Source organism: Geotrypetes seraphini, chromosome 8 (assembly GCF_902459505.1).
Source record: "Geotrypetes seraphini chromosome 8, aGeoSer1.1, whole genome shotgun sequence".
Classification (NCBI taxonomy): Eukaryota; Metazoa; Chordata; class Amphibia; order Gymnophiona; family Dermophiidae; genus Geotrypetes; species Geotrypetes seraphini.
The window spans coordinates 152,661,362-152,689,328 of record NC_047091.1 but is presented as its reverse complement, the minus strand read 5'-3'; the positions used below and the strand labels follow the sequence as shown (position 1 = coordinate 152,689,328).

At 43.7% G+C, this 27,967-nt stretch overlaps 1 protein-coding gene across 2 annotated transcripts in view; it reads left to right on the top strand.

Annotated features, from left to right (window-relative positions):
* Positions 1-27,967, top strand: part of ATP6V0A2 (ATPase H+ transporting V0 subunit a2) — a 133,764-nt gene that overhangs the window by 28,968 nt on the left and 76,829 nt on the right. For both annotated transcript variants that reach the window (XM_033954063.1, XM_033954062.1), the window contains exons 8-9: positions 6,544-6,637; positions 16,811-17,023. In XM_033954063.1, coding sequence (XP_033809954.1) covers positions 6,544-6,637; positions 16,811-17,023 — 307 coding nt within the window. The remainder of the gene's footprint in view (positions 1-6,543; positions 6,638-16,810; positions 17,024-27,967) is intronic.

The following is a 27,967-nucleotide window of genomic DNA, read 5'->3' as shown; positions in this document are numbered from 1 at the left end:
AATTTAGGTGTTTATTTTCCAGCTCATTAGATATTCATTGGGGGTGCAAAAATCAATGTTTTCTTGTCACAGGTACTTTTGCTGGGTACCTTTTTTTCCAGTGGAATCAAATTTGTACATTTTGGTTTTGGAGATATCTGTGCAGAAAAGGCACAAAAATAATATGGAGGATCCAAGACACGCCAGGAGAGAGGAGAAGGGAATGCTAGAGGAAGTGGTGTTTTCCCAGTAGTTATCCAATAAACACTTAAATTTGGTGTGTGTTTTGATTTTGCATTGAGGCTTTAGCCATGCTTGTGGGTTAAAACTGAAAATCAAAAGCACTACCTATATTCAGAAGTCACAATTAGCTCCCTCCCCCTCAATCCTATTTGAACTAGGTTTGATTCCCACTGCAGCTTCTTATGACTGGACAACTCACTTAACCTTCTACACCAGGTACAAAGTACCTGTATTTAAATAATTTGTAAATCATTTTGATGGTAACAATAGAAATCCAAGCTCTGTTCCTGTTTTTCTTGGCCAAACACAATCGAGTTAAAAAACAGGACATTAATGTCATTGAAGTCTTGCTGACCTTATGGGGGTAGTATGAAAATTAGCACAACCATACTGAAAGAGTCCAGGGGATACTGTATACTTGCTGTTATTTACCCAATCAGTGATGGGCTGCAGTGTCTTATGAAAGAACTCATCAGCTCTGTTTTACTTTGGGGAGCTTCTCTAGTTTCATAAAATTTATGCAACTCTCCATCACCTTGTTCAGTATAACAAAAAGTAAATTATACAAAGACTATGCAATAGCTTAATGATGAAAATTATGTTCCAGCCATTGGATGCTAGACAGTCTGAAATATTTTACTGGATCCTTAAAGGATTGCACTTGAGCTTTTAAAACCACAGTTTGCATTGCAAATTTCTGGAAAATAAGGAGAAAACCATACTCACTTTCATGTTCTTCCCAGCATTTACCCCTTATCCCAGGACAAGCAGGCAGGTATTCTCACTAGTGGGTGATGTCATCCGACAGAGCCCCGATACGGACGTCTCACAAGCATGTCTTGCTTGAAGAAACTCAGAAGTTTCGAGATGCCCGCACCGCGCATGCGCCAGTGCCTTCCCGCCCGATGGTCCGGGCGTGTCTCCTCAGTTCTTTTCTTTCCGTAGAGCTGAGAAGTCTTTCTTCATTCCTGCGCTGATTAAACTCCCGTTCTTTTGCCTTCCGTAACCGCGGTTTTGAGTTTCTTTTACTCTTTTCGTGTGTTTATTTCTTTTATTTCATTTAAAAAAAAATAAAAAAAATTCTTCCTCTGCCTCGGCCAGGTCGGCCGCGTGGCTCAGGCCCCGCTCCTTCGATCTCGCGGCGGAGCTTTTTCGGCCTATGTCCCAGCCAATCACCGGTTTTAAAAAGTGTAGCAAGTGCCAGCGTGCGTTTTCGCTGACGGACCCGCATCGACGCTGCCTGCAGTGTCTTGGTCCGGAACATTTCCCGAAATCATGCCGGCCTTGTTCCACACTCACAGCGAGGGCGTTTAAGTGTCGCTGTTTTTTGTGGGAGTCGATGTTCAAGATGGAAGCTGTGCAAGAACCTTCAGCTTCGACTTCGGCTGGTGCTTCGCCCTCCCATGCGAAGCCCGCCGCCGCTCCTGCTGCTCCGGGTCTCCTGAAACCGGCTTCGTTTGTCCCGGTTACGGCCCCGTCTTCGGCGCCGGTGCCTTCCGTCTCTCAGGCTCAGGTACCGCCTTCTACAATTCCACCTATCAAGGTGCCGAAAGCTTCGAAGCCAAAGCACTCGGCCACGCAGGAGCGCGAAGCCCGTGCTGGAGGACCCCCTTTCGGTGCAGATCCCTCCATATCGGCTTCGTTGCGGTCCCTTTTGGAAGCTCAATTTGTCGAGCTCATGCAAACCATGGGACCCAGGTTGATTGCCACCATCCAGAGTGACCTCCCGGTTCCGATCCCGGGGGGCGGACCGCTCCTTCCTCCTCCTCCTCGCCGGTCGACCTCGCTGCTTGGCGAGGAGGAGCGACGTATGGCGGCCGGTCCCTCGAGGCGGGCCTCCTTCAGTGATATGCCCCCTTTAGAGCCAATCACGCCTCCGTTCGAAGAGGCCTGGCATACCTCTTCGGGTAATCGAAGCCCTGGGCATCGCAAGTCACAGGAAGAGTTCTTTCGCACTCCCTGCAAAACGACAGCCTCCACAAAAGGCTCCGCAGAAGCCTCAACCGTCTACTGTCCCTAAGGCTACTCAGCTTTTTTGACTCTCTCTTAGGGAGCATAACCAACCTTGTTCTGCCATCCCCTGTTTTCCCCATTGGGGGTCGCCTCCATCATTTTTTCCATCGATGGACGGCTATTACAACCGACCTCTGGGTCCTTTCCATCATCAAGGAAGGGTACTCTCTGCAATTCCATCGGGTCCCCCTGGACCACCCTCCAAGAGAGTATCCTTCAAACTTGACTCAGACCGCCCTTCTTCTTCAGGAAGCTCAAGCCTTGCTCCGGCTTCGTGCCGTCGAGCCGGTCCCTGTGGACCAGCTCAACCGGGGGTTTTACTCCCGGTACTTCCTTGTTCCGAAGAAGACGGGCGACCTGCGACCCATTCTAGACCTCAGGGTCCTCAACAAGTTCTTGGTCAAAGAGAGATTTCGCATGCTGACCCTAGCTTCTCTCTATCCCCTCCTCGAGCAGAACGACTGGTTATGCTCTCTAGATCTCAAGGAGGCCAAAGCACGTTTACAGTCCAGAGTATGAAGAGCTGATTCTCCAGGGTGAGAATGAGGCTTTGGAAAAAACACTGGAAGTACAATAGATTGGTTGAGATGAAACTCAGAGACCACTTTAGGCAGGAATTTCGGATGAGTGCGGAGGACAACCTTGTCATGATGGAATACTGTGAAAGGTGGATCCGCCACTAAGGCCTGCAGCTCACTGACCCTGCAAGCAGACGTGAGGGCCACGAGAAAAACCACTTTCCAAGTGAGAAACTTGAGTGGAGCCTTGCTGAGAGGCTCAAAAGGAGGTTTCATAAGCTGAGAAAGGACAACATTGAGATCCCAAACCACTGGAGGAGGCTTGAGAGGAGGATTGACATGGAAAAGTCCTTTCATAAACCTGGAAATCACAGGATGCGCAGAGAGAGGTTTCCCTTGTAGAGGCTGATGGAAAGCCGCAATAGCACTCAGGTGGACTCGTATAGACATAGACTTGAGACCAGACTGAGACAGGTGTAGAAGATAGTCCAATACAGAGGATAGGGAGGCTCGCTGAGGCTCCTTTGAATTGGAAACACACCAGGAAGAAAATCTAGTCCATTTTTGGGAGTAACATTGTCGAGTAGCAGGCTTCCTGGAAGCCTCCAAGACATCCCTCACCACCTGGGAAAACTGGTGAGGAGTTACGTTGAGAGGAACCAAGCTGTCAGGTGGAGAGACTGCAGGTTGGGATGAAGGAGAGATCCCTGATGCTGAGTAAGTAGTGAAGGAAACACTGGAAGAAGGAAGGGCTCCCTGCTGCTGAGTTGAAGTAGAAGGGAGAACCAAGGTTGTCTGGGCCACCGAGGAGCTATTAGAATCATGGTGGCATGGTCGGATTTCAGCTTGACCAGAGTCTTTTGAATGAGAGGAAATGGAGGAAACGCATACAGAAAGCGATTCCCCCAATCCAGCAGAAAAGCATCCGCCTCGAGGCGATGAGGAGTGTAGATCCTGGAGCAAAACTGAGGCAGTTTGAAGTTGTGGGGAGCCGCAAAGAGATCTATCTGAGGCGTCCCCCACTGTGCAAAGATCCGATGAAGGGGCTCGGAATGGAGTGTCCATTCGTGAGGCTGGAGGAAACGACTTAAGTTGTCCGCCAAGACATTGTCCTTCCCCTGAATGTAGACAGCTTTGAGGAAGGCGATGTGGCGAACCGCCCAATCCCAGACTCTGAGAGCTTCCTGGCAGTGAGAGGCCGAGCCCGTGCCCCCCTACTTGTTGACATAATACATGGCACACCTGATTGTCTGTGCGAATGAGGACCACCATGTCGTGAAGCAAATGTTGAAAAGCCTGAAGAGCATTGAAGATGGCTCTAAGCTCCAGAAGATTGATTTGATGGAGACGGTCCGCACCGGTCCAGAATCCCTGAGTACGAAGACCATCCAGATGAGCTCCCCAAGCATAGGTCGATGAATCAGTTGTGAGAACCTTCTGGTGGGGAGGAGTGTGAAACAGCAAACCTCTGGATAGATTCGAAGAGGTCATCCACCAAAGTAGAGACTGCCGAAGAGCAGGAGTGACTATGATGTGTCGAGTCAACGGGTCCGACACCTGAGTCCATTGAGAAGCAGGGTCCACTGAGGAATTCTGAGACGGAGTCTGGCAAAAGGTGTCACATGAACTGTAGAGGCCATGTGGCCCAGGAGGACCATCGTGTCTTGCTGAGATGGACTGGCGAGAAGATACAGACTGGCAGAGATGAAGGAGAGCATCCATGCGCTGAGGAGGAAGGAATGCTCTGAGTCGAATGGTGTCCAGGACCGCCCTGATGAATGGGAGAGACTGGGTAGGCTGCAGATGAGATTTGTGGAAGTTGATCTCGAAGCCCAAACTCTGCAGGAAGTAAATAGTGGCTAGGGTCGCCGAGATGACCTCTGGAGCCGAGGAGGCCTTGATGAGCCAGTCGTCGAGGTAGGGGAATACCTGAAGACCCCTGGTTTGGAGTGCAGCGGCCACCACCACCAGACACTTCGTGAAGACTCTGGGAGACGAGGACAGGCCGAACGGAAGCACTCGGTACTGCAGATGTAGATGTCCCACCCGAAATCTGAGGAACTTGCGAGAGGCCGGATGAATGGCCTATTACTAGTTGAGTGTATTACTATTTTTTTCCCTACAGGAAAAGAATGTAAAAAGCATAAAAGTTTGAGCAAATGGGGTCCCCAGTAGGAGATGCTGGATTTAAACTCTGGTTTCCTCCTTCCCAGCTCTTGACTGGAATTTTGGGCTAAAATTTAAAAAAATATTTTATTGTAATTCTTGCAGTAACTTGTAGATCATAAAAATTTTGTTACTAAGAAGTACATTTAAGAAATGACTCTAGAGCTTCTCCTTGTACAGTAATACTAGTTTAATACTAGCTTAAGTCTTCAACTTTGTGCCTAACTTTAGGCATGAGCATATAAGCCCATAAGTGCCTGGGATAAGAGGCTTGGGGAAGCTAAGTCTCCCCTTCCCAACCACGACACTTCTCTCACTTGTTCTTCAAGGACTGCTGCTTCCCAATCTTGGTGGTAGCATATAAAACAAACTAGAATCCTCCCCTCCCTGTCGCCTGTCTGCCATACCTTCTTTATTCTCAAGAAACTATATGTGGGGCCATAGAGCTCTGCATGCCACTGACAGCTCTGTCTTTTCCTGCCTGAATAGGAAGTTGCATCATAGGAGGTGGTACCAGCAGAGCTGTTGGAAGGATCCAGAGCTTTATGGTCCTGCACATAGTTTCTCTTTATTCACAACCACTGAATTGGATGACAGGTGGCAGGGAGAGGAAGCTCCCAGTTTGATTTTATTTTTTGGGGCTAGGGATGGAAGGAGAGAGAGATAAGAAGAGTAATGTTAGAGGCAGAAAATTGGACGAAAGAAAGAGACAATGGGGGAAGAGGCAGGTGTGAAGCTGAATAGTGGGGGGGGGGGAAGGAAAATAGGCATGTGAAACAGTAGAGAAGGGAGGCTGAGGGGTCATGGAAGAGAGGAGAGAACAGAGAATGTGGATGGCTGGGGGAGGGGGGGAGAGAGAGATAAGATATACTGCATAGTGGGGAGCGAGGGAAGAGAGACAGAAGTGTCCTCAAGAGACACACATGTCACGACTCCCAAAATGTAAATTTTCCTTGCCCCATTTTAGCCTCCCCAAACATCTGAGTCACCAACAGCCTAAGGCTGTAAATGTAAATGCTTATGCTCAATTGCAGGCAGTTAGGGGTGTGGGGTGGATGGGGGGTGTCAGGATATGTGGGGTGTTGGGCTTGGTGGGAGGAGTGCTATTTTTTGAGGTGGGCTGAGAAAGTCAATTCATTGAATGACAAATGACAATTGTTAGGGTCTTCCTACCAATTGTCATCCTACCAGTTTTATCCTACCAGTTGTTGGGATTCCCTTTCAGATAACGGATTAAAATGTAACTAGATAGCCAGAGAGGCTTTTTCCAATATACTAATATTTAGTTTTCTGATTAGGAAAAGAATTGCCATATAAATTAATCTAGTGGCTGATAAGACGGAACAAGTTCATGCATTTCCTAAGATGTCACATGATTCTTCTGAGTAGAGATTTTGCTTGCAGTAAGGTCAAGTTTATTAAAATTTGATAAAATGATAATCATAAATACTAAGCGTTTGACAATTAAAATGGGGAACAATTAATGGATTTATTAAGATACATTACTTAACATGAAAACAACAGGAAAGGTCTCATGATTGAGTTCTGCTTATTTAATGTTCATGTTGATGTACTTTGTCTTACTGTTATCTGCATATCCTATGTCTATTTTTTTTCTCTCCAGTTATCACTGTCATGTCTATCCTTACCCAAACTCTGTTGAAGAACGCAAGGAAGTGCTTCAGGGATTGAAAACACGCATCCAGGATCTGCATACTGTGAGTGCAGCATGGCTGGAAGCAGGGCAGGAATGGAACTGTAAAACCTGGTTAGACTAGCTATGGCCAAAACATTGTATAACATGATAATGCCCACTACTGTCATGAACTAACTGCCCACTCCGAGTGTTAAACATTCAAAGCTAAAATACAATGTGTGCTTCTAGGAAGGGGGCCTTGTAAACTTACATGTTTATCTCAATAGTATTCCCTCATTAGAGGGATAGTGCAAGGGGAATTAGGTGCCCTTGCTGAAAATTTCAGCTGTCAAGCCTTTCAGTTAACTTTCAGTCCTCTATCAAAGAACTTGAAATTAAACAGAATCACCCTGAGGTCGGGTTTTGGGGTATAGGTAGGCTATGTTATGGGAGGCTATAAGAGACATTTCTTATATAATATTGATGTTATTCTTTATTACCTCGAGAGATGAGAGAGCTTCATTGAAGGGACAGGTGGATTTGTTGGGGGGGGTAGGTTAGGGGTTTAACACTATTATCCTTCTAATGGTGTTTTATACTTTTCCCTTATCTGGTACAAATGCTGTGTTTTAGGCTTGGAATTCTATGTAAGATCGTTTTTATCATGTATTATTCTGCTATTTTGAGTAGTTCCTCTAGTGCAGTGTTTTTCAACCGCTGTTCCGCGGCACACTAGTGTGCCGCGAGATGTTGCCTGGTGTGCCGTACGGTCAGGGCCGCCATCAGGGCAGTACCACCAGTCTAGGGAGAGGGGCGGTCCGCCCCACGTGGACAGGAGAGAGCTGGACGGGGGACCCGCGGAGTTCAATACATCTCGAGCCGCGAGGCTCGTCTTCTGTTCCTGCCTGCCCTGCAGCTAACATATAGTCGATCGCAAGCGTCCCCCGATGTCAGCGCTGACGTCGGAGGGAGGGCTTAAGCAAAGCCTGCCCTCCGACGTCAGCGCTGACGTCGGAGAATACTTCCGTTCGGCTATTTGTGTGCGGCAGGGCAGGCAGGAAGCAGAAGACAAGCCTCGCGGCTTGAGCTTCGTTTTGCTGAGAAAGTTGCAAAGATGGGCTGGGAGGCAAACACGGAACACAAAAGGGGGGAGGGACTGCGTTTTGGACACAAGGCATGAACTTGGGAGAGAGGAAGGGAGGGAAAGAGATGCTGAGGTGGGGGAGGGAATGCGTTTTTGGACACAGAAGAAATGGACTTGGGAGAGAGGAAGGGAGGGAAAGAGATGCTGAGGTGGGGGAGGGAATGCGTTTTTGGACACAGAAGAAATGGACTTGGGAGAGAGGAAGGGAGGGAAAGAGATGCTGAGGTGGGGGAGGGAATGCGTTTTTGGACACAGAAGAAATGGACTTGGGAGAGAGGAAGGGAGGGAAAGAGATGCTGAGGTGGGGGAGGGAATGAGTGTTTGGACACAGAAGGCATGGACTTTGGAGAGAGGAAGGGAGGGAAAGAGATGGTTGTGTACACGGGGAATAGAAGAAAGGAGAATTTTTGGTCATAGGGAGGGAGTGAGGTACAGATAGTGGCATACCAGGGTGGGGGGGGCGGTCTGCCCCACCCAGGGTTTACGTCCCAAGGGGGTGCACAGCTGGCCACCTTCCAGTGTTGTCCCTAGGCCGGCAAACTGCGGCTCTTTAGCCACTTGAGTGCCACCGCCGCCATCGGGAACAGGCCGGCGCCAAGTTCTCCCTGCTTTTCCCTGTGGGGCCGGCCAACTCTCGCCACTCGCGTCAATTCTGACGTCGGAGAGGACGTTCTGGGCCAGCCAATCGCTGCCTGGCTGGCCTAGAACGTCCTCTCCGACGTTAGAATTGACGCGAGTGGCGAGAGTTGGCCGGCCCCACAGGGAAAAGCAGGGAGAACTCGGTGCCGGCCTGTTCCCGATGGCGGCAGTGGCAGCCTATTCCCCAGTGGCGGTGGTAGCATTATAAAATACTTTCTTTGTGTTTATTTGATTCCTATATATCTATATATAGTCAATATAGGCACAGTTAAATTTTTTAACTTTTTCTAATGGTGGTGTGCCTCGTGATTTTTTTCATGAAACAAGTGTGCCTTTGCCCAAAAAAGGTTGAAAAACACTGCTCTAGTGGACATAGAGGATATGGGTGACTAAAAATTACGCCAGGTGTACACCTGGCAGTGCCTCCGTGTGTGCGGATCACCGGACTTGGTGGACCGAAGGTCTGATCCGGAGATGGCGCTTCTTATGTTCTAGATGTCTCTTGAGATCGTATTTGAATAATTCATGTTTGTTTAATCCTAATAACTGTTTCACCTTTTGTGCTAGAGTTAGGGTTGAGGGGTTATGAGTCATGTTCAGCAAGATTAAGGAAAATTGAGACATTGTGTTGTCTAAGTGCTGTTTATTGGTGTCTTTTTTTAATTCTTTATTCATTTTATATTTAGATCAAGTTCACAGCAAATATCAAACAATTAAAATACAACATTACTTGAAAATCTACAACAGCATACAACAAGAAGATTTAACCCTTATTCCTACCCAAATCATATAAATCATACATATTACTAGTGAAAATTCAACCCCCCCCCGATCCACATGTAAAAATTAAAATTGGGAAAAGTGTAAATTATTCATTATAATAATTTAATAATGGCCCCCACACATCCTTAAATTTATTATAGTAACCTTTTTGAACTGCCAACGCTCTTTCCATTTTAAACACATGACAAACTGAATTCCACCAAAAACAATAATTCATTCTTTTACAATCCTTCCAATTATACGTTATTTGTTGAATGACAACTCCTGTCAATATCATCAAAAGCTTGTTATTATTAGCAGATATTTGAGGCTTAGCTCTCATCAACATGCCAAATAAAATTGTGTCATATGATAATGCTACATAATTTTCTGATAAGCGATTTATTTGGTCCCAAATAGACATCCAAAAAGCTTTAATGAATGGACAATAAAACAATAAATGATCTAAAGTTCCAGCATCGAGGTGACAATGCCAACATCTATTAGACTTAGAGCAATCCAATTTTTGTAAACGAACAGGGGTCCAGAGTGCTCTATGCAACAGGAAAAACCATGTTTGCCTCATAGAAGCAGACATTGTACACCTCATCCTCCAGAACCAAATACGTGGCCACTGAAATGCATTCATTTGATGCTTAATCTCAATGCTCCAAATATCTCTAAGTCCAGTCTTTGATTTCTTATTTACATAGCCAGATAATAATTTATACCACTGCGCGGCTTGGTGACCCAAGAAGTCTGCCTGAAAGCATAGGAAATCTAAACTAAATTGATTATTAAGAGATTTCCATTATGGGAACCCTGCCTGAATAGCCTGCTTCAGTTGCAACCATTTATAACTTTGTTTTTTATCAAGGCCAAATTTAAGTTGCAACTGTGAAAAATCCAACAGTTTACCATTAGATATAACATCATTTAAGGTTCGTATACCTGCTTTAATCCAATCCTTCCAGACAATCTTAAAACTGCTTATTTGGATCCTGGAGTTTAGCCAAATATTTTGGTATGTAGATTTTTGAATTGGAAGAGGTGTTAAATTATTAATATATCTTAAAGTTTTCCATGTGTCCATTAATATCCTATTGTTTTTCCGTATCCCATGCATTTTAATACTGAGAAGATGACGAAGCCTAATGGGAAACATGAGCTGCCATTCTAACCATAACCAATCGGGTAGCTTTTCCATGAGTTCTGGGAGGACCCAATACATACCTTGCGGCATAATATAGGATTGATGGTACCTATAGAAATTTGTAAAATTTACCCCACCCTCCGCAATTGGCTTTTGTAAGGACACTAAAGCAATTCTTACTCTTTTACCCAGCCAAATAAATTTAGACAAAATACTGTTTAACTTTTTATAGAAAGACCCCTGAAAAAAAAACTGGTATCATACCCATTTGGTAACAAACAACAGGCAATATCATCATCTTAACAGTTTAGACTCTTCCCCACCAAGACAGATGCAACGGATTCCATTGTTCACATAATTCTGTTACCTTTTGTAATAAAGTTTTTTCACTCACTTTCATTGTCTCTTCAAATGTATTTTTTATCCAAATACCTAAATATTTTATTCCTTCCTCCTTCCAAATAAAAGGAAATGAATCAAATAAACCTTTTATACAATGCACATTTAAAGGAAGAATTTCTGACTTATTCAAATGTATTTTATATCCTGAGAATTTCCCAAATTTCTCAATCAAATCAAGCAAACATGGAATGGTTGTTTCAGGATTCCTCAAATGAAGCAGTATATAATCTGCATAAGCAGATACAGGATATTCCATGTTCTGGAAAAGAATTTAAGGTATCTCCCTTACCTGTTGAATAGGTAATAACAAGAGTTCAAGTACTATATCAAAAAGTAAAGGAGACAAAGGACAACCTTGTCTAACCCCCCTTTGCAACTTAAAAGAATCTGAAAAATTATTAATATATAATCTAGCAACAGGGGAGCTATAGTTTCAAGTTTAAGTTTTTCAAGTTTTATTAGGATTTTATATACCGCCTATCAAGGTTATCTAAGCGGTTTTACAATCAGGTACTCAAGCATTTTCCCTATCTGTCCTGGTGGGCTCACAATCTATCTAATGTACCTGGGGCTATGGAGGATTAAGTGACTTGCCCAGGATCACAAGGAGCAGCGTGGGGTTTGAACCCACAACCCCAGGGTGCTGAGGCTGTAGCTTCAACCACTGCGCCACACACTCCTCCACACTATACAACGTTTGAATCATTTGTATAAATCCTGAACCCATACCAAACCATTCCATAGCCTGGTACATAAAGGCCCATTCTACCCAATCAAAAGCCTTTTCCGCATCCAAGGACACAGAAAAGGCCGGGTCATTTAGGTCCTTTGTTAAATATAACATATTATTGGAAGAGTGTCTCTGAGCAACAAAACCCGTTTGGTGCATACCAATTATGTAAGGAAGAGCCTTTGCCAAACGTAAGGCTAAAAGTTTAGCCAATAACTTCCCATCTACATTAATTAAAGAAATAGGCCTGTAATTTGAAACCAATGTAGCATCTTTATTTGGCTTCGGCAAAACAATAGTTAATGATTCTGCCATAGTACCTATAATACAACCTTTAGATATAAATTTAATAAATGGGGCAAAAGGGTAATTTGACAATACTTATAGAATTCTACAGTATAGCCATCACCACCTGGAGCGGTCCCAACTCTAAGAGACTTCAATGCTGCTTGTAGTTCTTTTAGTGATATAGGTTCTTCTAAACTTCCTTTTTATATGATCAGGAACTTTTGGACCCTCAATTAAATTTAAAAATTCAAAGCCATCCTTTTCCCTATCTAAATAAGGCTCAGAAGAATAAAGGGTTTTATAGAAATTTAAAAATTGTTTTAAAATAGGACCAATTTGAGAATGTGTATCCCCTTTTTCATCTTTAATTATACTAATTTTTGTTTTCCTTTTCTTTACTTTAAGATAATTAGCCAACAGTCTTCCCGCCTTATTAGAACTTCCATAATACAGAGCTTGCTGCGAGAAAATATAATTTCTTATTAACTTAGAAGAAATCTCATTGTACTTACATTTAGTTTTTAAAAGAGCTTGCAATGTGGAATGTTCCCACTTATCAATCAATTTTGATTCTAAAAGTTTTATTTCTTGTTCTAAGTTAAAAAATTGCTTTTTTATTTGTTTCTTAACATGAGCTGAATATGAAATGATTTGCCCTCTCATGGTTGCCTTAAAAGCATCCCATAAAGTTTCCATAGAAATTTCCTCTGTATTATTAATTTGAAAATATTCATCAATCTTTAGTTGAAATTCTTCACAAAATTTTTGATCTGCAAGCAAAGCATTATCAAATCTCCATATTGGTCTACTATTATCTTGATCAATAACATTAAATTCAACCCACACCCCCCCCCCCCCCATGATCAGACAAAATGATAGGATCAATGGAGGCTTGTGTTACTTGATGTACTAAATGATCTGAAATAAAAACATAATCAATTCTTGAAAATGATTTATGAACATGGGAACAAAAAGAAAATTCTCGATCATTAAAATGAAGAATACGCCATATATCTTTTAAATTAGAAGACTGTACAAAATTATCTAAACCTAAAGAGTTTATAATTTTACTAGGTTTAACAGCATTAAAATCTCCCGCCACTACTAAATTAGAAGCAGCCAGTGACAAAATCAACTGTTGCAGAGACTTAAAAAACTCTATTTGGTTCGAATTAGGGGCATATACATTGAAAAGCGCCAAAGTAGTATTACTCATGCTTATGCTAACATGCACCCATCTTCCTAAAGGATCAGAAGCTATCAAATGAAACACTGCATTACATTTTTTTATTAACCAAAATAGCAACTCTAGTCTTTTTCCTCACCGCAGGGGCAAAGAAGCAATGCTTCACCCAATTTCCCTCCAGCTTCTTGGATTCCTCAGCAGACAGATGAGACTCTTGGATAAAACAGATATCCGCATTCTGATTTTTTAAAAATAAGAGCGTTTTTTTCCCTCTTAATCAGATGGTTTAGACCATTTACATTTAATGAAAATATTTTAAGAGTCATTGTATTACTATATAAAATAAACTTTCATAAATCCTCCAATAAATAAATTATAATGCAACCAATCTAAATTTACACTTCCCCCAAATTCAGGATCTAGAAAAACATAAACCCCCCTCCCAAATCCCCTTTCCCTCCTAGCCACCCTACCACCACCCAACCCCCCCTAAATAAAAGTGAAAACTTAGAAACACGCATATGGTAACAAGTGACAAGCAACTCCCACAGGTAAATAACTTTACATCATAATATTTAAAAATCATAAGCTAACTACATTCAATCCACCCAAATTAAATCTAATTACTTTGACAAATTTCAAAATTAATTCTTTAAGAGTATTAATCCATTTTTACCCAACAAAATCCCAAATTTTCATATAATAAATACTATTTTCCTCATGTGTAAGACTATAGGACTTTATTAAAAACTATTATGAATACCCAAATTAACCCAAAATAGATTAATTAAAAACTACTCATATTTTAAATATCAATCCCCTAACAGAATATAACATTCCATACCAACTTAAAACCAATACCCATACTGCTCTAAACCCAAATCTTCTTAATTTAATAATTATAATCAAAATCACAATTACTACACTTCAATTAATAGCAATTATACCAATAAAAATATCACTTTTTAACCAAAAAATTATGACATTTCTTGATCAATTAAAATCAATAAACATTAATATAATTCATTTCATGTACTATTGATAAGAAACAATATTGACCCCAAGACACAAAATTCTTTATCAATCTCAGTTTGACTTAAAATTATACTAATAATCTGAACATAAAATTTATTGTGCATACTAAAACAATATATTAATGTTAAATATGAACTCTCAAACCCACACAAACTTCATCCGCAGTACAAGTAACTCAGATTCTTCAATAAATCAGCTTTTCAGACAACCTTCAGGAACATAGCATATCTATTATATACCCAGATATTATCAACATATTATCCTTCTCTGTATTACCACAAAACCAGGATCCTATTATACAATAGTTTATGCAAATCCAACCTTCGTATCCTTTCTTTCCTGAATTACAATAGGTACAGCAACATCATGCATTTAAATTCCTTTGACATAGTTCACAGAAGAATCACCTATTTTGATTATTATAACTATCTGGTTTCTTAATAAGCTGTCATGCTCTGGATCTTTCATAAGCTGTCATGCTCTGTATCCTTCATAAACTGTCATACTCTGGTTCCTTAATAAGCTGCCATACTCTGATTTCTTCATAAGCTGTCATGCTCTGGATCCTCCATAAACTGCCATACTCTGGTTCCTTCATAAGCTGTCATGCTCTGGTTTCTTCAAAAGATTTATTTCTTGATGTCAGCAAATGATATCGCTAATGTACATGACTGACCATCAAATTTCCTGAGTCACCAGCACTGACTTTACTGTGAGCAGATCTGTTTCATTGACATTTCTAGCCTCTCATATATAAACCAATCACATTCGAATAAACTGGAGCATTACAACCCATAACAGAGAATGTTGTCATCTGTATCCAGTAATCAGGGCCGTTTAGAATGCTCATTCAACAGGACTTCGTGCATTCCTTTTTTAAATTATTTATATATAAAGGTATATTACATAGACATCAGGTGTTCACAATTCTCCAAAAATTCATTTAATTTCATTGGGTCTTCAAAATTTAGAGTCCTGTTATCATATGTGACTCTCATTATGGCTGGATATATCAGCCCATACCTAGCACCAAGACTTTTCAATCTTGGCCTCAGCTCCAACAGTTTTTTCCTTTTCTGTGCCGTAGCCCTGGTGAAATCAGGCACAATGAAAATTTTTGAGTCCTGGCATTTTAAGTTAAGATTTTCTTTTGCCAGCCTAAGGATCTCTGTAACCTGTTGAAACCTCAATAGCTTAAATATTAAAGGACGCGGCCCCCGCTGTTTGTCTGATCTTTTAGTCGGAATTCTATGGGCTCTTTCAAATTCCATAGGATATTTGAATTTCAATGGCAATATCTTCGGTAAAAAGTTTTCCATAAATGAGACCGGATCACTTTTTTCTATGCCTTCCGGCAAACCAATAATTCTCAAATTGTTCCGTTTACTACGGTTAACACAATCTTCAAGATCCCTTGACAGGCTCTCAATTAACTTTTTATCCTGCTTCAACTGTCGAATTTCAGTCTCATTTGCCTCAGTTCTTTTTTCCAGTTGATCCACTTTAACATCCATAACTGCCATTTGCCTTGTGAGGCTAGCCACTTCGTCTATAGCCTCTTGTATCTTCCTCGAGTTGTTTAAAACAATTTCTTTAATCTACCTGAGCTCAGCCACGATATCGCTTCTGTCATCTCCCGGCAACGGAACTTTTGAGGGGGTCATCGGCTCTGTTTTTGATCTTTTAGCGCATCCTGCGCTTGTACTAGCCATCTCTCCCTTCAATTGCTTTGACGATGCCATCATATATTCAGAAAGCTCAGTTTCAATTAAAAAATTCAAGTTCCGTAGCTTATATTCTCAGTTCTTTAACCTGCTATGGAGGAGCCGCGCTATCACCCGACCATCTTATTACGGCTCCAAGCCACGCCCCGTTTATTGGTGTTTTAATAAAACACATTTAACAATAAACAGAATCGCCCTAATGACAGCCCTCTAAAATAAACTTTAAAAATTACATGGTTCTCTCTCACTCGGTATAACTTAATGCCTATTCTTTACTAAAATCTTCAGTTTGACTTTATTATTGATCTCACTGAAGTATGGATGAAAATTGTAAATAGTCTAGTATTGCTTAATACATTTATTCACATACACACACCAAACTTGAGCTTTTTTCTTTTATTTCAGTTTTGGTTTCAGCCGAAACAAAACATCTGTTTTCTGACACATTTTTAGTTTTGGCTGAAAATGGATAGTTTGTCAGCATCTATATTTGAAGGATCATTCCGATCGAATGGTTGGGGCAGTTTGTTTCAGCATCGGAGTCACACTGAAACAAGAGTTTAGGTATGGTCCAGACATAATTGAAGACATAAAGGAATAACCATAAGGTTTTATATGAGGAATGAAACATTCAGATTGGGGAATGGGGTAATAACATAGTAAAGAAGAAAGAGGGCAGCCTGGAGTAGTAAATCTGATGGGCAATAATAAGCATTTTAAAAGAAATCCAATAAGAAGTTAGGAGCCATTGTTCCTGAACCAGTAGGGAAAAGTATAAAACACCATTAGAAAGATAATAGTGTCTAACCCCTTACTTAATCCCCCCCAACAAATCCCCCAGTTATTTCAAGGAAGCTCTCTTATTTCTCAAGGTAATAAAGAATAATAAGCATTTTAAAAGGAATCCAATAAGAAGTTGGGAGCCAATGTTCCTGAACCAATAGAGAGTTGATGACATACTTTTTTGAATTATAGAGTAGCTTAATGGAAGTATTTTTGGATTCACTGCAAACTCTTAGTATTTTTAAGAGTTAAACCCTAGAAAATAGAATTACAATAATCTAATTGTGAAAGTACCACAGAATGATGAAGCAAACAGAGAGCAGTATGGTCCAAGAAAGAACAGATGATTATTAACTGTTTTAATAAGAAATATGGGTCTCCTGCTTCACATTATCAAAATTTTTGAAAGGTGCTTTACAGGACTGAAGATTACCTAAGGCAAGTGCTGTGCAAAGCATCAGAATCCATTTACACTTGGGCTGTTAAAGTGAAGAAGATGAAAGCTATCTACCACGTCCTGAACTTTTGCAGCTTTGATGTCACCAATAAGTGTCTAATTGCAGAAGTATGGTGTCCAGTTGCTGATTTGCAGAATGTGAGGCAAGCCCTTGAAGAGGGCTCAGTAAGTGCATTTAAATAGTTTGCCTTTTGTTTTAATGTGCCTTTTTAAAAATAAATACAGTATTTTTGTTTTTAAGGCATTGAAGAAGATTGTGCTGCACTAAGCTTGCCTTGATCAGTCATATACCTGCTTTGAGCCTTTCACCCATCTAGTTAATTCAGTCTTTTTAAAATTGTACAGCTCTGTGTAATGCATTACCTGTTGAGATTTGTCAAGAAGAGAATTATCTCATTTTGCAAAAAAAGTTAAGACTCCTCTTGAGAATCTTTGAATTTCTACTATGGTTTGACTGCAATAATATAAAAATGTCAGATTTACTACTCATCATAAGAATGGTCAATTTAGTCTGTTGTTTTTTTTATTTTTAGTCTATGTACTATTCCTATGAGAATTTTGTGCAAAACAAATTCAAAATTCTATACATATTTGCAAATTTTGTATACTTTATTGTCAAAACTAATAATATACCTTATTTTTCGCTCCATAAGATGCACATTTTTTCCACCCAAAGGTGGGTGGAAATCTTGATGCGTCTTATGTAGCGAATATACAAAATTTGTACCCCCCTTAGCGTTGTAAAACACCCTCCCGCACCTTTTCAAAACATCCCCCCAATCTCTCAGCACCGCCTGGTGGTCCAGTGGTATCCCTCTCATGCTAGATGGCGCTCAAACTCAGGAAGAAACTTTATGTGCTCCCACTTGGGCCCGCTGCTGCTTTCTGAATGGTGACGTCAGTTCTTGCGGGACTCGCGAGAACTGACACCAGCCATTCAGAATGCAAAGGCGAGCCCAAGCAGGAGCGCATAAAGCTTGCTCCTGACATCCACGCTCCTGACCTGAGTTTGAGAGCCATCTAGGGAGGGAGGGATTTGAAAAGGTACGGAGTGGGGTAGGTAACTAATACTGCTTGAAAAAAGGCGGTGAAAGTTTGTTAAAAGCATGTAAAATACAGTAGAATAACTTTCTGTGTAATTTTTATATTGAACTGAAATATGATGTGGTATACTGTATATGTTACCGTATGTCTTATGTTGTGCCATAGTTGTACTTCAAATAGAAATAATTTATTAACTAAAAAAAAAAGATACAGTTAAAAAAAAAAAAAGTACATGGGGATATGATTTAAAAGGTATGGGGTGTTTAAAAGGGTACGGGGATATGGAGGATGATTTAAGGTACTAGAAAGCTACAGGAGGGGCTTGGGGGGATGATTTAAGGTACCTGTGGGGGGTACATGAGTGTATGGGGGATGATTTAAGGTACGGGGATGATTTAAGGTACTTGGTGGGGGTACATGGGGGTAATGGACCTGCCTGTCTGCCACTAGGCCTGCCTGCCCTGTGCCCTGTCCTGGCCTACCAGGTACAGAGCCTGGCAGAGAGGGGGATAGGGTGCAGAGCCTGGCAGGGAGAATTTGATTCAGAATGTTATTTTTCTTGTTTTCCTCCTCTAAATCTAGGGTGCGTCTTATAGTCAGGTGCATCTTATGGAGCAAAAAATACGGTAATCAGTGTTTTTTTAGTGTCATCTCACCATTCTGCACAACTGGATTAGTCCTTCATACCAGCAGGTAAAGGTAGAGAAAAGACTGAATTCAACCAGTGATATCACTGGAAGATTCTAGTATTTTTCTCTACTTTCAGTAGGTGGTAGGTTGCTTTTTGGTGCCTATCTGTCCCTGGCTTAGTCCTTCACTTTGCAGGTCATGACCACACAGCATGGTTGAGCCTAAGGGCTGCTCCTAGGCTTACGGATTTGTTCTGTGCCTAGGCTATCCCCAGTTTTCCACATTAAACTTAATCTACCATTTCTCCGCCCATTTCTCCAACTGACACAAGTCACTCTGGAGTACCTCGCTATCCTTCTGCGATCTGATTGCCCAGCATAGCTTTGTGTTGTCTGCAAACTTGATGATCCCACTGGATGTTACTTCTTCTAGGTCATTGATGAAAATATTAAATAAGATGGACCCAAGTTCCGAGCCCTGGGGCACACCGCTAGTCACTTTCTCCCAGTCTGAGAACTTCCCATTTATGCCCACTCTCTGCTTTCTGTTTTCCAGCCATTTGTCTATCCATCTTAGTATATCTCCCTTTATTCCATGGCTTTGTAGTTTCCTGAGAAGTCTTTCATGTGAAACCTTGTCGAACGCTTTCTGGAAGTCCAAGTATATTATGTCCACCGGTTCTCCATTATCAATTTGTTTGTTCACGGTCTCAAAAAATTGAAGTAAATTCGTCAAACATGATTTCCCTTTCCTGAAGCCATGTTGACTGGTTCCCATCAGGTTGTGTGTATCCAAGTGCCGGACTATGCTATCTTTAATCAGTGCTTCAATCATCTTTCCAGGGACAGATGTAAAACTCACAGGTCTGTAGCTGCCCGGTTCTCCTCTTGATCCTTTTTTGAAAATTGGCGTGACATTCGCTATCTTCCAGTTGTCCGGTATCTGACCTGTTCTAATTGACAGGTTGGCAAGTGTTTGCAATAGCTCTCCAATTTCAACCTTCAGTTCTTTTAAGACTCTCAGATGAATTCCATCAGGTCTAGGGGATTTGTCACTTTTAAGTTTGTCGATCTGGTAGTAGATCTGGTCCAAGTCCACTTCTACTGTGGTGAGGCTGTCCTCTATTACTCCTTTGAACATTTTCACTACTTCTGGTATTGTTGCGGTGTCCTTCTTCGTAAAGACAGACGCAAAGAAGGAATTTAGTTTGTCTGCAATTTGTTTGTCTTCCTTGATGTACCCTTTTCTTCCCTGGTCATCCAGCGGTCCCACCGCCTCTTTTGCGTTTTTTTTTTCCTTTTACGTTTCTAAAGAAGGGCTTGAAGTTTTTGGCCTCTTGCGTTATTTTCTCCTCATAGTCCTTCTTGGCATCCCTCGTCGCCTTGTGACATTTCTTCTGATCATCCTTGTGTTTGTTCCAAGCTTCGGTTGTTTTTGTGCATTTCCATTCTTTAAAGGAGTCCTTCTTTTCTTTTATGGCTTCCTTCACCTCTCTAGTAAGCCTTGCTGGTTCTCCTTTGCCTTTATTTTTCCGTCCTTTGGTTATCTGTGGAATGTAGAGATTTTGTGCTTCTGTGATAGTATTTTTTAGTAGGGACCATGCCTGATCCACCGTTCTGATTTTATCCATTCTTGAGCTGTTTTTTTACCATGGCTCTCATGCTATCATATCTTCCTTTTTTGAAGTTGAAAGTCATGGTTAAGGTTTTGGTACGTTTCCCCTTCCCGACTCCTGTGTTTATGTAAAGAATGAAAGATTAGGTTCTTTCCTGGATAACCTTCTTTCTGTTGATATACACAGGAGTGTATATGACACCCCCCCCTCCGGTGAGTTTGCTTTCTGCCTCAGTCAGCTCTATAGTCTAGAACTGGTGTTCTTCTTCTGTCAGTTTTTTGGCCATGTATGAATAAGCACCAGGCGAGGAGGCAGGCAGGCGAGGGCGGAATTTACAGGGCTCGCTGCCGATTCCAGCGGCGGCGAGCAGGAGAGGAGGAAGGCGAGGGGGACGCGGTGAGCCAGGGGCGGGCGAGAGTTAGCTCCGCCCACCCACACCGCGTCGGCGGCTTCAGCCGGGCTCCCCCTTAAAAGGCAGGGAGCCGCGGCCAGGAGACCAGCACCAGGCGAGGAGGCAGGCAGGCGAGGGCGGAATTTACAGGGCTTGCTGCCGATTCCAGCGGCGGCGAGCAGGAGAGGAGGAAGGCGAGGGGGACGCAGTGAGCCAGGGGCGGGCGAGAGTTAGCTCCGCCCACCCACACCGCGTCGGCGGCTTCAGCCGGGCTCCCCCTTAAAAGGCAGGGAGCCAACGGCGCGCAGCCGTTCGGCGCGCTGCGAAGGCGAGCGGCAAAGGCGCTCGCCTTAGCGGGAGCGCCTTTGCGGAGGTGCCTTAGGGAGGAGCCAGGAGCACAGGCAGCCCAGTAGAGAAATTCCTGAGGTACATTTTCTCTAATTTATTCTCTATTCATACTCATTCTCTTTCTCTCTCTTCTCTTACAGAACATAGGAAAGAAAACAGAGAAATGGAGGCTGCAGGAATCCAGCAGGGCTACCCAGTATACTGCATCGCATGTCATATGTATGACTACCTCCCCTCTGGGAGGCGGGCATACATATGCAATCGATGCCAGGAACTGGATAGCCTGAAGAGGGAGGTCGGAAGGCTGCAGGTTAGAGTCCAGGAGCTGGAGGGACTCTGCACCATAGAGGAACAGTGTGGGGAAACGGAGGATACTACCAGAGAGAGCCACATCACAGAACAAGTCAGAGAGCTCGAGAAGTTCATAGAGGAGGCCTGGCAGATGGCAGAGGCACAGGACCACCAGCGTATCAGACGGGAACCGGCAGCTGGAGGTCAGGATCCACCAGACACCATGGGAGTGGGACCTTGCGTAGGGTCTGAAAAAGCAGATGATGGTACCCAACAGGACCTGGCGGAAGGATCAGCGGAGATCCAGCAGAGCCCGGAGGACACGGACCTGAGACCAGAGAGACATCTGAGGAAGGGGAAATCTGCTGTTGTAGTGGGAGACTCAATCCTGCGAGAAGTGGACAGTCACATTGCCGGAGGGAGGGAGGACCGACTAGTGACATGTCTCCCGGGGGCAAGAACAACGGACGTCATCAGCAGAATTGAGAGAATCCTGGAGGGAGCCGAGACGGAGGAGACGGCAGTTGTAATCCACATTGGAACCAACAACGTCAGCAGGAAAAATTTCAACCGGACTACACTGACTGAGCAGTTCAGGATCCTGGGGCGGAAACTGAAGCTGAGATCAAGGAGGATAGCCTTCTCGGAGATCCTGCCAGTACCGAGAGCAGACGCAAGGAGACAGAGCGAACTACAAGTAATGAACGGATGGATGAGGAGATGGTGCGAGGAGGAGGGTTTCCACTTTGTTCGAAACTGGACGACCTTCTTGGGGAAGAACAAGCTCTACAGGAGAGACGGACTGCACCTGAGCATGGCTGGGACGAGGCTGCTGGCAAGAAACATCCAAAACGCCATAGACCTAGCTTTAAACTGAGGAGTAGGGGAAAGCCGGAAGTCGATCTGGCCTCGACACACCGGACATTGGTATCAAAAAATGATACTGAGCAAGGACATCGCAAAAGAGAGCTTGGGACCGAGTGGGATCTTTTGGACAAAGGGACTGAGAGGAAATTCTTGGGCAAAGGGACTATGAGGGGCTTCTTGGACAAAGGGACTGAGTGGACACTCTTGGGCAAAGGGACTGAGTGCGAACTCTTGGACAAAGGGGCTGAGAGGGACTTTTTGGACAAAGGGACTGGGAGGGAACTTTTGGACAAAGGAGCTGAGTGGGAACCTTCAGAAAAGGGACCCACAGATGGGACTGAGAGGAAAATCTTGGACAAAGGCACTGAGAGGAAACTTTTGGACAAAGGGACTGGGAGGGAACTTTTGGACAAAGGGACTGAGTGGAAATCTTCAGAAAAAGGGCCCACAGATACAATGCAGGGGCCCAGTGCCCAAATGAATCTAACAGGCAGGGTCGAGAGAGTACAATGGGAGCCAAGGGACCATCCAAAAAAGGGGATACTGGCTGGGGGCAAAACGGACACGCCACGGGAGGTGGATGACCGAGTAAAGGCAAGCCAGGTGGGAGCGCCGAGCCATGGAAAGAAAACAGCAGGGCGGGCGACAAATCAGGACCTATATTGCCTCTACACAAATGCGAGGAGCCTCAGGGCCAAAATGGGAGAGTTGGAAATTATAGCCAGTCAAAAAGCCCTAGACATAATTGGAATCACAGAAACGTGGTGGGCTGATGACAATAAATGGGATGTAGTCATACCAGGGTACAAACTTTACAGGAGAGACAGGACACACAAGAAGGGTGGAGGAATAGCGCTATACATAAAAGACTCTATACCCTCAACCAAAATGGAAACAGAAGTAAGGGCGGACGGCTTGGAATCAATATGGGTTAAGCTACCAGGAGGATCTGGAGCAGACATCAAATTGGGTCTATACTATCGTCCGCCTGGCCAATCGGAAGAAATCGACCGGGACCTGGAGACTGAACTGCGGCAGGTATGCAAGAATGGAAGTGTGGTGGTGATGGGGGACTTCAACTACCCTGGGATAGACTGGAGTATCGAGCACTCAAGTTGTGTGAGAGAGACCAAATTCCTGGAAGCCACGAGGGACTGTTTCCTGGAGCAGCTGGTCACAAAACCTACACGAGGAGAAGCTACTCTTGATCTAATCTTCAGTGGACTGGGGGGACCTGCAAAGGAAGTAGCAGTATTAGACCCACTGGGGAACAGCGATCATAACATGATCCAGTGCAGACTAGAACTGGGATCATCCAGGGTGAAAAGAACCACAACAACAGCGCTCAACTTCAGAAAAGGGAATTATGATGCAATGAGGAAAATGGTGGGGAAGAAACTCACGGCAGCACAAGGAAGATAGAGTCCGTAGAAAGCGCCTGGACCCTGCTCAAGCGTACGGTGCACGAAGCACAGAACCTGTACGTCCCCAGGTTCAGAAAAGAGTGCAAGAAAAATCGAATAAAGAACCCAGCATGGATAACGGCTGCTGTAAAAAAGGCGATCAGTGACAAGAAAGCATCGTTCAAAAAATGGAAACAGGATCAAACGCAGGCCAACCAAAAGGATCACAAGGAAAGACAGAAGGAGTGCCATCGAGTGGTTAGGAGAGCAAAGAGGGAATATGAAGAGAGACTAGCGGGAGAGGCAAAAAATTTCAAATCATTCTTCAGGTACGTAAAGGGAAAGCAACCAGCGAGGGAGGAAGTGGGGCCCTTGGATGATGGGGATAGAAAGGGAGTAGTGAGGGAGGAAAAAGAAATAGCTGACAAGTTAAACGACTTCTTTACGTCGGTCCACGAGGGAGGACACATCCAACATTCCGGAACCAGAGGAAATAGAAAATGGAGATCAAGATAGCAAGCTGATCCAACTAGAGGTGAGCCAGGAGGATGTCCTCAGGCAGATAGACAAGCTAAAGAGCGACAAGTCGCCAGGTCCAGACAGCATTCACCCAAGGGTGCTCAAGGAATTAAGGAATGAAATAGCAGAGACACTTCAGCAAATATGCAACCTATCCCTAAAAACTGGAGAGATCCCGGAGGACTGGAAATTAGCTAATGTCACGCCCATCTTCAAGAAGGGTTCAAGGGGCGACCCGGGAAACTATAGGCCGGTGAGCCTCACATCGGTCCCGGGAAAGATGATGGAGGCGCTGATTAAGGACGGCATCTGTGATCATATCGAAAAAAATGGACAGCTAAGGTCGAGCCAGCATGGGTTCTGCAAGGGTAGGTCGTGCCTCACAAACTTGTTGTACTTCTTTGAGGGGGTAAATAGCCAGGTGGACAAAGGTGAACCCATAGACATAATTTACCTAGACTTCCAGAAAGCCTTCGATAAGGTACCACATGAGCGGTTGCTCAGGAAACTATGGAATCACGGGGTGCGAGGGGAGGTCCACCGATGGATCAAAAACTGGCTGGCAGACAGGAAGCAGAGGGTTGGTGTAAAGGGCCACTACTCGGCTGGCAAGGGGTCACGAGCGGGGTTCCTCAAGGGTCAGTGCTGGGACCGCTCCTGTTTAACATATTCATTGACGACCTGGAGGCGGGAACAAAATGTGAGGTCATCAAATTCGCAGATGACACCAAACTATTCAGCAAGGTTGAAACCACGGTAGATTGCGAGGATCTCCAAAGGGATCTTACGACACTGGAAGAATGGGCGAAAAAGTGGCAAATGAGCTTCAACGTGGGGAAATGCAAGGTCATGCATATAGGGAGAAGGAACCCGATGTTCACTTACAAAATGGGGGGATCAATGCTAGGGGTCAGTAAGCTGGAAAGAGACCTGGGAGTGATGGTAGACACGACATTGAAGGCGTCGGCACAGTGCGCCACAGCCTCGAGGAAAGCAAACCAAATGTTAGGTATCATTAAGAAGGGTATCTCGACCAGAACGAAGGAAGTCATCCTGCCACTGTACCGGGCTATGGTGCGCCCGCATCTGGAATACTGTGTACAGTACTGGTCACCGTACCTCAAAAAGGACATGGCAATGCTTGAGGGAGTCCAGAGAAGAGCAACTAAACTGATTAAGGGTATGGAAAACCTTACATACACTGACAGACTGAAGAAGCTGGGGCTGTTCTCCCTGGAAAAGCGGAGACTCAGAGGAGATATGATAGAGACCTTCAAGATCCTGAGGGGCATCGAAAAGGTTGACAAGGACAGATTTTTCAATTTGAAAGAAACCACAAGAACAAGGGGTCACTCAATGAAATTGAAGGGGGACAGGTTTAGAACAAACGCAAGGAAATTCTTTTTCACACAGAGGGTGGTGGACACATGGAACACCCTTCCGGAGGCCGTGATAGAAAATAGCACAGTACAGGGTTTCAAGGAAGACCTGGATAGGTTCCTGGAGGACAAAGGGATTGAGGGGTACAGATAAGAGCAGTGTAAGGTTTAGAGATAAGTGTAGAGGTAAGTATAAAATTAGTCAGGGACCGCTGCTCAGGCAATATGCCTGATGGGCCGCCGCGTGAGCGGACCGCTGGGCGGGATGGACCTCTGGTCTGCCCCAGCGGAGGCGACTACTTATGTTCTTATGTTCTTAATAATAAAGTACTGAGTTTGTTGAGCTGTGGAGCTCCTTATGTGTTGGTTACACATAGCAGGTTGCTTCATTGATGCATCTATGTTTCAAGTTCATGATTTATTGTCCTTTTTCATGAGTTAGAGCAGAGCAGAAATGTATGATATCTTCAGGGACGTTCCCCATGCTCCTCCTTCTCTCCTTCTGTTACAGTGGAAATTGATTGCTTTGGTACAAACTGAAGAGGGTACTATACTCCACTGGTGAAGGAGGACTAGCTGAAAGATATGATTGATATCCTTCTCCAAGCAGTTCGCGAGCATAAATTGATCACCTAATGTGCAGACTCCTGTGTGTATTAACAGAAAAAGATTATACAGATAAGAACCTAATCTTTCATTACAAATTTTATGTGACCTGTTTTTATTTTTGTCATAGTTATCTGTCTAGAACAATTGCAATTTGTGTGCCACGGCACAATAATGTGCCTCCTGAAAATTCAGGTGTGCCATGAAACACTGGGGAGGAGGAGAGGCGTCGGCACCAGCTGACTGCCTACAGGACATGCCTCTCATGACAAGAGGCACATCCTGTAGGCAATCAGCCAGTGCCTCTCCTCTCTGCGCGTCTTCCCTTCTGGCACCCCCCACTGGCGACTCGGAACCAGTCTGGAGAGCCTTTGCATGGGTGCGGATAATGAAATGATGACATCATACATGCACATGATGTCATCGCATCGACAGCCGCGGCCACTACATTTACCCCCTCTTCTACAAAGTCGTGCTATGGGCTTTGGGGCCGTTACTGCGCGGCTTTGTAGAAGAGGGGATTAATGTGTCATGGCTTGACAAAGTTTGCGAGACACTGGTCTAGAACAATGCATTGGATTTAGCTGTAAATAATTTTGACTAAATAAATAAAAATAAATATTTTATTTACAAACAGGAACATGATGCCTAATATTTATTATTGATAGAAAAGTGAATTTTACTTTGTATCTTGAGCTTTTACTTTTTTATTAACTTTTTTAGAACTAAAAAGGTGAGTGATAAATGTTCCTTGGAAACTCTATTAGAGAGAGCAGTGGTCTTTTATTTTAAGAAATGCCCAAAATAATAATAATAATGCTTTTTGAAAAGTTTCAGTTGATGAAGCTAGGATTGGACTGTAGGAGCCCCAGATTCACACACATATGTTGGACTCGTGTTTTGGACAGGAGAGATGGTTGACCCATTAGTAAAACTAGATCTAGAAGGGAGCATTTCCACTTCCAAACAGAAAATTAAAATATCCCTATAAATTCAAGTTAAAAAAAAAAATTTGTGTGGTGACAATATCTGAAACTTGGTTCACGGACTCACATGGGTGGGATATGGCTATACCGGGCTACAATCTACTTCGTCAGGACAGAGAGGGCAGGTTAGGAGGGGGGGTAGCTCTATACATTAAAGAGGACATCAAAACTACCAGGATCACAGATGTCAAGTACACTGGGGAGTCCCTCTGGGTAAACCTGGCAAGAGGCAGAGAAAAATGCCTGTATCTAGGTGTGGTATACAGACCCCCAAGACAACTGGAAGACATGGACGCAGAATTAATTGAAGACATAGAGAATATCACTCTACGAGGAGAAGCTGTACTGCTAGGGGACTTCAATATGCCTGATGCAGACTGGAACTCATTTTCAGCAACAACCAGCGGTAGCAGGAGGCTCTTAACCTCCATAAAGGGAGCACGTCCCAAACAAATGGTAACGGAGCCCACTAGGGCCCAGGCGATCCTCGACCTGGTACTCACCAACGGGGAAAGCGTCTCAGAGGTCTCAGTAGGAGATATGCTAGCCTCCAGCGACACAACATAGTGTGGTTCAACCTTAGGAAAGGCTTTCCTAGATCAAACACGAAAACAAAGGTACTCAATTTCCGGGGCACAGACTTCGCACGCATGGGAGATTTCGTCCATCGGATGCTACAGGACCAAGCGGAGACCGATGATGTAGAAGCTAAGTGGTTAACACTGAAATCAACCATATATGAAGCAACTAGCTGCTTCATAAAATCAGTAAATAAACGACAAAGAAACAATAAACCCCAATGGTTCACCACGGAGATCTCGCACCTCATTAAGGAGAAGAAAAAAGCGTTTCTCTCCTACAAGCGCACGGAGAAAAGAGAGGCAAAGGTAGAATATAGGACCAGGTCTACAGCGGTCAAAATGGCAGTTAGGGAGGCAAAACTTTGAGTGGAAGAAATTCTGGCAAAAAACATTAAAAAGGGGGACAAATCCTTCTTCAGGTATATTAGTGACAGAAAAAGGAACACAGG